At 37.1% G+C, this 11,168-nt stretch overlaps 1 gene segment (V, D, J or C); it reads left to right on the top strand.

The window, feature by feature from the left end:
• The first annotated feature begins 7,961 nt into the window (after positions 1-7,961).
• On the top strand, positions 7,962-9,939 carry LOC131405480 (T cell receptor alpha variable 14/delta variable 4-like). The segment is given in 3 exon segments: positions 7,962-8,010; positions 8,180-8,485; positions 9,881-9,939. Coding segments are annotated over 3 exon segments (414 nt in total).
• Positions 9,940-11,168: the final 1,229 nt, after the last annotated feature.

Genomic DNA, 11,168 nt, shown 5'->3' with positions numbered 1-11,168 from the left:
ATCTGCAACCTGATGTTTTCTCAGAATTAATTATCTTTCTCTGAACACTTTACAGAATATAAGGTATATTGCATTGGAATAGATTTCTTAAAGCATGTTAGGTTTCTTGTTGCAAGTCAACCCAATCTATGGGTCACATTATTTCCTATGGTTGAAATATTAATAACTCATAGAAGTTATTCCCTTCCCCCCTTACTATTTAGATCTGATCCATTACTTTTTATCACAGTCATCTTTACTGAGGGAAGATTCCACTTTTTTATTGTTGGTACTCTGGGAGTAGCAAGGTCATGGGCAAGATCAGCTTAGAGGAGCAGAGTCTGAGATAATAGGTATTTGAAATATTGAATGATCTGCTCTCTCTTTCTCTGAACTTTGGCTTATATCTTCCTTTTAGAAAGTGTTTTTCCCCATAACAGACAAATGAGGATGGTAGATTTGGCTGAAATAGAAAGTTTTATATTTTCTTTGTTTGAGAGAGTGAATCATGGTGTTTTCCTGATTTCAAACATGTAAACCCAGTCCATCGGTGAATAAACACCAACAGCATCTACCTCTTTCCAACTTATTAACAGTGACTCAGTAGTGTGCAGAGATATAAATTTTGATCTCTACATTCCTATTCTGCATTTAATCTCTGATCTAAGACCCAATTTGTTTCACCCATTTCTGCCTTTGTGCTTCTGAGTCTTTGACAGGCACAGAGTAAGAGAAGAACATTTATCCATAGAGTTCAGTAGAACCACAAGATGGTAGCGCACCTCTGCTGATGCAGAATTTGTGGAGGGTTCATTTTAGTGGATGCTGAATGAATAGGCTTATGGCAGAAGCTGAGTCTTTTTCTTATTGGCTAGGTAGACAATGTGAGAAACCACTATGATGTTAGAGAAAAGAAGGGACAGACTGATAACAGAAGTAGTTCTGCTGGCTGGAGATTGCAAGTCTATATTTGATGATAATTGGAAGAACAATGAAGACATCCATTCAAGCTTTATTCATGTTCTTGTGGCTGCAGCTGCATGGTGAGTTGAGGGATTTTGGAAAACAGAGTATATTAGAAGATATTCTTTAGACGTCCAGGAAGTAGACTGGCTTTATTCAGGTTTCATTTAGTTAGCATAGAAAATGAAAAGTAGATTCTGGGGTATAATGACCTGGCAAACCTTCTCTTTTGTCTGACTTTTTCTTTCTGCGCAGCATTGAGTGGAGGAAAGAATGTGGAGCAACATCCTTCTACCCTGAGTGTCCAGGAGGAAAACAATTGTGTTATCAACTGTACTTATTCAGACTACTTCCCTTGGTATAAGCAAGAACACGGGAAACATCCCCAGCTCATTATAGACATTCATTCAAATATGGACAAAAAAGAAGACCAAAGACTCACCGTTTTATTAAATAAGATGGCCAAATATCTCTCCCTTCACGTCACAGACACCCAGCCTGGAGACTCAGCTGACTACTTCTGTGCAGCAAATACACATTGCTTCCTAGGCACCTGCAACCTGTACTCAAACCTGCGAGTGGGGTAGCCCCCTTTCCTTTGGCACAGATTTTCAAATATAGCATTTGTCATTTTGTTTGTCGGTAAATGGATACTAATGTATTGGCCATCAAAAGCATACAATAAGAACGTTAGGTTCAAGATGACTCGGAAAGGGTTAGAATGTTTTGTTGGATGACTGCTGCCTAATGGATTCTTGAAGAGAGTTAGTAATGTTTTATTTTGAAATTCAGGCCTTGAGGATGACTTTACATTTACAATTCAGACTCTTCTCATATAAACAAATTCTTAGTAACAATTTCATATTCCTATTATGGATGAACTTTTAACTCTTGTCTTTCAAAAATTACACATGTTATTTTTTCCTGATTATAAAAAATTACATGCTAAAAATAGAAAAAATATAAAATATAATAGTGTGAAATTGATAATCTGCACCTAGATAATTAATTGTTAGTATCTGATGTACTCTCTTCCTAAATTCTAGTATAATTAAGATTCTGACTTTTTCCACTTAATATTATATCTTGAATTGAGCATTCCCAGTTTCATTGTTTTCTCTTCTAATATCTGCTGTTTAATAGCTCTGTGATAGATTTTCATAAGTCACAATTATATTTTGATTTTCTTCCTCTCTATATTTTTGTGATAAAATTTGTGCCCTGACCACATTCTAGTTGAGTAAAAATGACTTGGGTTTTCCTTTAGAACCCAGTGATGTTTATATTATTCATGTTTGAGGGAAATTAAAATAGCAAATGATTGATTTAAGAACGGGAAGTTAGGATTAGACACAAAACTTTTCTTCTTTTTCAAAATTTTGTTGGTATGTGTTCACATGTATCTCACAGAATTTAGAAGGGAGAATTATGTTTTTTAGCCATTGCTACATTGCACAAATTTGATAATCTCCTATATATTCAGAATTTTAATTTTAATTTAAGCTTTGTGATTCAGTTAAATTTATAAGTTGGCTTGTGAAGAATAATCTTCAGAAAGTGTATATTTGACTATTGAAGAACATAGTATTTCTTTCTGTTTATCTATGTCTTTCTCCATAAATCTCCGTTGTTTTAAGATAATTAAATTTATTTCCAGACTTTTATCTTTTATTGTTACATTTATGATTGAAATCTTTCTTTCTGGGCTATGTGGGAAAATTTTTATATACATTTATCATTCACCTTACTCAAGTCTTATTAGTGCATTGTAGAAGGCGTTTGAATGAGTGTTTATTTTAGAAATAGCTTGTTACAAATTTGCCTACTTCATTTTCACGTTTTGACTCAATTAAACATTACTTTCCCAAGGTTCATTTAAAAAAAGTTAATTATTTTAGCGCTGTAGATAAATCAAGGGAAATAAAAACTTTGCATAAAAATTAATTCCGTCGTCCCGCTCCTGGTCAAGGATAGGCTATTTTTAAGATCCCTCATAGTCTTTCTCAGGATGGATATAAATTGGCAGTTGGTATGGTGAGATGATACCTCCTGGCTGAGTTATGGTTGTTAGTTATTAGTTACCTGGTTTGCTCTTATAGGGAAATTCAGCAGGTTAAATTAGACATAAAACATCTGAAGAAGAAAGGTCAGTATTGTAGCCCAGCCCTCAACCAGATTTGATTATTTCCTCACTAAAACCATTAGCTCCTGTCCAGTGGAAGCAAGTTGAGTCTTGGTTGATCCACCTCCTGTGAGACTGATAATGGAGTGAGAGGGAAGTATGTCTTACATTTTTATTGGTTTATTCTTCTCAAATCCAAGTTAGAAGAGAGAGGGTTCAATTACTATTGGCTTACTGGTTTATCAGACTTAGGTGAGAATTAATCCAACAGAAGAAAAAAAATCCTCTAGCCAGAGTGCACAGAGTCAGTACATAGTTAGCTCAGATCCAGACACGTTCACACTTTCAAAACTCACCACAATTTGTGTATTTGTTTCCTATGCCTCTGGACAATTTATCACAAGCTTGGTGGCTTAAAACCACAGAATTTTTTTCTCTTATGGCTCTGGAGGCCAGAAGTTGAAATTATTTTCACTGGGCTGAGATCCAGGTGTCAGCAGGGCTGCACCCACTCCAGAGGCTCTAGGGGAGAATCTGTTCCTTGACTCTTCTAGCTCCGGCATTTCTTGGCATATCTTAAAATTATACATGTGATTGCTTTAAGGTCCATATAATCCAGGATTACAGCCTCGTCTCAAGATCCCTAAATTAACCATATCGTCAACGTTTGTTTGTTCGTTTGTTTGTTTCCATGTAAGGTAACATTCACAGATTCTGGGGATTAGGATCTGATTTTTTTGTTTTTTGAGCCATTATTCTGCCTATCACAGTTGGCTTGGGTGGTGCTTTTCTTTTCTGAGTTGAGAAAATAATATACATACTGGGCAGAATCCAGTCATGAAAATAGAAACCACATCAATTACTTTATTTTATTTTCTCAGTGTTTTAAATTTTTATTTTAAAAAGATCATATAGGCAAATTGATTCTATTTGTGTACAGTTCTATATGTGAATTTTGTATTTCAATACACGGTATAAATTCGTGTAACCATCACAGAATCATGATACAAAAAGAGTTTCGTTGCTGCTCACAACTCCCTTATGCTATCATTTTGTAATTACAAACACTCCCATCCTTAAGTCCTTGAAAGCTTGATTTGTTCTGTTATTTTTTTACCTTTTGAAGAATGTGAAATGAATGGAACCATACAATAAAAAATCTTTTCATAACCCTGCGTCTTGGTGAGAAGAAACACATGCCACTGAGCACATGCATGGCCCCCAATTCTGGCACAGTTCTCAGTTTTCTCTAATCTTGATGTTTTGAACTTTTAAGTTATTTTATAGGAATAACTTATCATTTCAAGTGTTTGAATTACTTTGGATATTTGATTTATAGCTCTACCAAAGAAACACTATGGTAATCGATAATGGAGAAATTCAGGGGAATGTTCTATCAATTCATGTAATCAGGTTGAAACGTGTTCTTTACATAAATCTATTTATACCAACTCTATTCTAAATTTTTCTAACATTTTAAGACAATTTTTGTTGATCAAAAGTCACTTAAGTATATTAATTGGGGTATAGTTATTATTTGGCATTTCTAGGAGTTGACATTAAACAACATATCCAACAATTCTTTACTATTTTTCACTAGCAATGGGTTTGTAGAGCTGAATTATAGCATTAGGGTGGTTATTGCTTCAAGTAAAGCCAATATCTTAGAAATATATTTTATTAGTAAGAGAGCAGAGTAAATCAGAAATATGTAACATTCTAACATTAGTGGGAAAATACCACTGAAAGGATGAAAAACAAAGAATGCGTGGAGAGTATGACAATCAGTGGTTCCTAACATCTAGGAGAATTCTCTTCTAATGGTCTTGGATGGAGCTATCTATGTTATGCCATTATATGGTTGTTTCAAGGATCTTGGGTCAGCACTCACGTTCTGTGGACTGTCTGCTTCTGACCATTCTCTGCAGAACCTCAGTTTAAGATCTCTAATGTAAGCAACTATTCAATTCTTGTCCAGTACGGATGCATAATGAACTTTATCTGCTGAACTGGTAATAAGTACTACCTAATCAGTTCATTTCTAAAAATTCAACAGCAGTCTTTCTCTGGGATTTTTTCCGAGCACCAGGTCACCCAAATAAAGTCATGTAAAGGCTGAATAAATGGAAAGCAAGGAAGTCAGCCTGTGGCTGTTGATGAAAAGACTGAGTATCATGGGTTTATTTATCTAGTTCAGTTTATGAAAGATTGGAACATGTATGGTTTGGGACATTCTGAGTTACATGGGCCTATCAGTGACCAGTTCATAGTGAGACAACACATGATTTTGTGAGGGGAAGAATGCAGGGCCATCAGAACTAAGGCTAATAGTGCATTAGGCTGTAGGAGGTCCAGGGTGTCTGCTACAGTAAGTAACTTCAGTTTTAATATTCCACTTGTTCTTTCCACTTTTTCAGAGGATAGTGGCCTGATAAGAAAAGTGAAGTTTTGGAGTGAGGGCAGAACTTTACATAACTTTCCCAGAGAACTTTGCTCCCCTATATAGAGATAAATAGAAATGGCACAGTAGTAAACACAAAATCAAGTTGATTTTGAACTCTTGTGAGTGCTGTGGTTTTCTGACAGGAGAGTGCTTCAACCCATGTAGAAAATTAAATACTATTATCGGTACATACTCACGACCCATGGAGGAAATGCAATCATGTAAGATACTTTTGCAGATACTCAAATGTTTCCTTGGACAGTATTCCAGTACATACCCCTCTTTTACAGTTTTTATGAGATTTTGTTGGTTCCAAAAGAGGCATGAACTGGCCCCATTCTCTGCTCTACTAGAAAAGTTTCCCCACCAGTGTTTGTTTATATTGCAGCCAGTATGTCCCTACTGTGATGTGTTGTCTCTGGAGGATTTTAGCAAACGTTCGTTGGAAAACATTTGCCTCCACCAGGTAGCTGTCCTTACTTTGACATATCTTGTCCTCGTGAATGTAACAAATCAATCATTTCTAATGATTCTTTACAAAATTGAAGCCTAAATTTTGTGCATCTAAGATGGAATTATTGAATTTTTCCATGGATTTGTCTTTACGTTCACAAAGAGGAGCTTGCATAAGGACTTTATTCAGAAAGGCATGTTTAGCATGATGATCTGCTCAAGCATTTTTTTTCCAGCTCTTACACTGTATTTTATACTGTTACATTTTGTCTTTATGACAAAAATTTATTTCAGTTGTATGAAGACATCAAATAATTCATGTATTTTGTGTTCATTTTTAATAGGGGATCTTGAGATACTTGAGAGAAGTAAGAAAAGATTAGATGGCTAAGAAACCTTATTGTCTCCATAGTATTTGGAAACAGTGAATTATGTTAAAAATATATTTACTAACAGTGAACTTAATTTTTTGTAAATTGACGTGCTAAAGAGAGATTCAGAAGTTTAGTTGCTTGAAATAATTTTACTTCTGCTAAAGGATTGGATATTATAAAGGAGACTGGAGTAGTTATTGCAAGCCAGTCTGGTATTGATTTTTTCAAATTTTAAGATAAGGTCATTAAAAAACTTATTAATGCAGAATTTGGTATGAGAGTGTCCAAAAGATCTATTCTAGACATGGACACTTCTTGAAATACAGAAGTACAATCATGAAATTCCCTTGATTGAGAAATGTATTAGAGTTGAATTGTATGAGAAGAAATGAATAATATTTCATATTTACTCAACCAACTGGTGGAAAAATGTTACATGTTTTTAGAGAGTTATAACCTACAACTTAGAGAGCAGAACTGTTTGTACGAGTTTGTGGTACTATCAAATTTAATGGAGATTTCCATTAAATGTAAGTAAGATCTGAAGATACATCAACCAGTTTGGCCGAGGCTGCCATTACTTTGAGACAAGGATGATAAACTCTGGAAACTGTATCAAGAGATAGGCAATGGATCTTTGTTGTTTGCCATGTTGTTGAGTAATTTCCCTAGACATGGCCTTATTTTTAATATACATATAAAGAAAAAAATTTATTATAATCAGTGATCCTGTGATCAGCTGTCTTATGGAGGTGTATGGGGTCACCTATGGCATATCCTTTTCAGACATGGGCATCTAAAATATAGATGCCTACTGTGGTTCAATTAGGGTGCCAATTGACATAAAGGTAAAAATATAAATCACAAGTTGGATAACTCAATGACCAAACTCTTGTGTCTATTCTGGCCTTTATGAATAGAGCTAGGCTGGGAAAACTAAATAGAAAAGAGAAAGGGACCTTCGTGACAGGATTCACTGTCTGAGAGGTCTCACTGTAAACTCTTCAGCACAGAGTGATTAGATTTTTTTCTACTTTTGGCCCAAGAGGGGCAACTGAGCAGATATTGATAGTGAGGAAGAATATTACTATAACAATAAGTAGATCAAAAGAGCAACAGTGATTAGTCCAAACAACTTTGCCTGCTTATCGTGAAGTGATTTATTTCTGCCTTAGGTGAAACAACAGCATAGATAGGTGTGAGGATATATGGTTATTACATCTAATGTTGTTTCCATTATCCATTATACATAGTATTTTTAAATGAGTGCCACCCACCCAGTTCCATCACAAATATAATGATTGAACATAGCAGTTGATAGAATCATCAATCTTCCTTTCAATATAAAATTTTACTCTTGTTTATTTTCAGATGTAATTGTTTTCAAAATAAGAGTTGGTTAATTCAAAAGGTAGTATGGATTGGCTGAGACTCTCAGCCAGTGCATAGAGAAGTTTCATGTGACCCACATCAGCTTGCTATATCAGGAAACCTCCCTGTTTCCTGCACTGGGACAGCAGCAGCACATACCCAGTAATTCTTCCCTCACCCTGTCAGGATCACCTCACAGTGTAGAGCTCTGAAGTTTAAGAAGAAGGTATTTTCTGTCAAGTGAAAGAACTCAAACATGTTGTTCTCCAGCCTTCTGAAGGTGGTCATGGCTTCAATGCGGCTAGGTAGGGATGGCCCCAGTGGGAGTGTGCCTCCTCTATGACCTAAGGACCAGGGGTACAGGCAGTGTCTTAGGGGTACCCTGGGAAGGAGAGGTAGCATGGTGTAAAAGAGAATTTCTGTGTCCCACACCATTTATCCCACAACCTTCTGATTCTATCTTTTTTCCCTTAGGATCCAGTATTGCCCAGAAGGTAACTCAAGCCCAACCAGCAATGTTAGTGCATGAGAAGGAGGCTGTGACCCTGAACTGCAGATATGATACCAGTGATGCAAGGTATAGTCTATTCTGGTACAAGCAGCCCAGCCATGGGGTGATGATGTTTCTTATTCGCCAGGATTCTTATAACCAGCAAAATGCCACAGAAGGTCACTACTCATTGAATTTCCAGAAGGCAAACAAGTCCATCAAGCTTGTCATCTCAGCTTCACAGACAGAAGACTCTGCAGTGTATTTCTGTGCACTGAGGGAGACCACAGTGAGAGGTGTGCTGGAGGGAGGTGTACCAAAACCCCAGGGCTCTGCTTGATACAGGCACCTGCTGTGGGGACCAAGGCAGGGAATTGTCATCACAGACAGGAAGTCTCTAGGGCTGTGGCAGCACAAGTGTAGGGTTAGAGAGAAAACACTCACTCTAAGAAAATGCTCTTCTAGGTTCATGGAACCTGTCCAGAATTATCCCTCATCAAACTCATCCTTATCCCTGAATCATTGGCCTGAAGATAGACACACAGAATTTGACCAAAGATTGAAGAGAAAGAACAGCCACATAAAATCTTTGCCATTTGGTGATTAGATTGTGCTAGAAGAATTGGCTAAAGAAGTTCAGAAACATATAACTGAAGAGTCAGTAAAAATATGTGAGAATTGTTGGATTTTCAGATCAATTTGTTCAAGAAATATTTATTGAATATTTATTATGTAGGGGAGGAAAAATTCTCCTCTACTCTCTTTGGGTCCCTGGCTGGGCCTAAGAATCAGACTAACAAAGAAACAATAAATCTGCAAATTGCTGGCAACGTGAACAGGAGGCCCTCTCGAATTTGTGATTATTTTGGAAGCCCTTTGGACTAGGGCAAAGGGCATGAGATTTAGAATGGGAAACTGAAATGCCAGGTTCAGTTCTGGCAATCCTGGCTACGTGGACTTAGGCATGTCACCAAGGTAGCAGCCTTTGATCTCCTCACTTGAAATGAAGGATTTGGACTGATGACCCCAAAAGACTTTTCATACTCTAATTTTATCAGGAAAACAGTAAGCTCTGGACACCTGTGGAGGATGAGGAAGGACTTCTCAGTATCAGAGGTCTCATCTGTTGTACGCGCGGCCCTCTCAAGACGTCGGTAGGTCTTTGAGACCCATGAGATGACTTTTACATTCCTTTAACTCCTGTATAGGAAACAGTATATTGATCAGGCATTAGAATTAGAAAGGATCTTAGGACTCTTTCAACCAAACTTTTCATTTTAAACCTGCGGTGTGGAAACATTCTGTAATGATAGAGACAAGGAGCTGAATCTTTGGAGTGATAAGAGACAAATTTGATCTGCCGTTGACTAGTTGTGCTATTTCCAAAGCTCAATTTCTCCATTAGTAAAATGGGAACTTATAAGAAAGTCATAATTTTTCCCCATCCCAGTGATAAATGTATGTTTTTCACTACCAGGTCCTGAAAAGTTGTTTTGCGAAAGTGGGTCCTTCTATTATGAAACACATAACTATTTTCCATCTATATATTCTTGCTCCTGGTAAGATAAATAAATGCTGAATATAATTTTCTTAATATAGTTTTGATACTACTGGAAATGTGTTTATGGAGAAAATGAGGGCATTTGTATTTACGTGCATGTTTGGTGAAAAAGATGGGGAAGGCAGGGGAAAGGTTGTACAGGGCAGTGGTTCCCAAATGCCAGACCTTCAACCACCAACATGACCTGTAGCAGAATCACCTAGAGCACATTTGAAGATCTGATTATTAGGCTCTATCCCAGCTTATTCAATCAGTTTCTGATGAAATGATGAATTTGTGTTTTTAATGAACATCATCTGTATTAGTTGGACATCGGCTCAGCTTCACGTTACAGAAAACTCAATTAATAATGTTTTTAACAAGCTGGAGTTTATTTTTCTCTTACATAAAGCAACTCTATCATATGCAAGGCTGGTATGCTAGCTTCATAATGTTGTGAGGGATTGAGGGTCTTTCTAGTTCACTGTTTCTCATTCGTAAGGTGTCGCTCTTGTTTTTATACTTTCAAGAAGCTGTTAGGGATCCATCCACTTTATACAACTTCCAGACAGAAAGAAAGAGAAAGTCAAAGGGCAAGTGGGTTCATGCTGGCTGAGTCAATCATTTCCAGAAGCTCCACCCAACGACTTCTACTTACATTTCATTTACCAGAGTGATATTCGATGTCCCCACCCCTCTCCCATCTGTAAGGGAGTCTAGGATATCAGGATTATTACTTTTTTACTTAATATGCTGCCACTCACATCAAAATTGGGGTTCTCTTAATAAGAAGTAGGAGAGAATGGACATTGCATAGGCAGCTTGCAGCTTCTGCCATGCCCTCAGTTTAGGGTATGTTAGGACTCATACAGATTTTTTTTTTTTGACTCATAATTATTCATTTTTGAAATGCCATATCCAATCTATCTCCCAGTCCTGTTGAATTGCCTTCTAAAAGTCTTCCAGACAACATTACAATCCTCACAATGCAATCCACCTCCATCTCCAGAGACTGGGACCTTTATACTCTCTTCCTTTGACTTTTCCTTCCCTAGTGGTCTCTCTAGAAGTGCTGCTGCCTGAGAAAGTTCTGCCAGGAGAGGTTCCTAAGGAGATTTTCCTTATGTCAAGGGCACTGGTTTCAGAACAGCCTGGTCAGTAAAGGCTGCGTCCATGGTGTGTCTTGCTCGCACTGTGCTGACACACCTCCACACTTCTTCCTGTCATCACGGGGTCTTTATTGTGACACTAAATAATGATCCGAATTCTGGACTTGAGGATCTGTGCTATGAGGAATTCTGGACCCTGGACATGACCGTGACTATGTAACTTATATTATTTTATCATTGTTTTTATGCCTGTGATCCTTCTGAAATGTGTCCAATTCAATGGCCATGGAAACACTCAGGTGTCTGTTTATAAAAAGAGAAGCA

This window comes from Diceros bicornis, chromosome 5 (assembly GCF_020826845.1).
Source record: "Diceros bicornis minor isolate mBicDic1 chromosome 5, mDicBic1.mat.cur, whole genome shotgun sequence".
In the NCBI taxonomy this organism is placed as follows: domain Eukaryota; kingdom Metazoa; phylum Chordata; class Mammalia; order Perissodactyla; family Rhinocerotidae; genus Diceros; species Diceros bicornis.
Note: the sequence above shows the minus strand (reverse complement) of the source record. Positions and strands in the feature narration are given on the sequence as shown.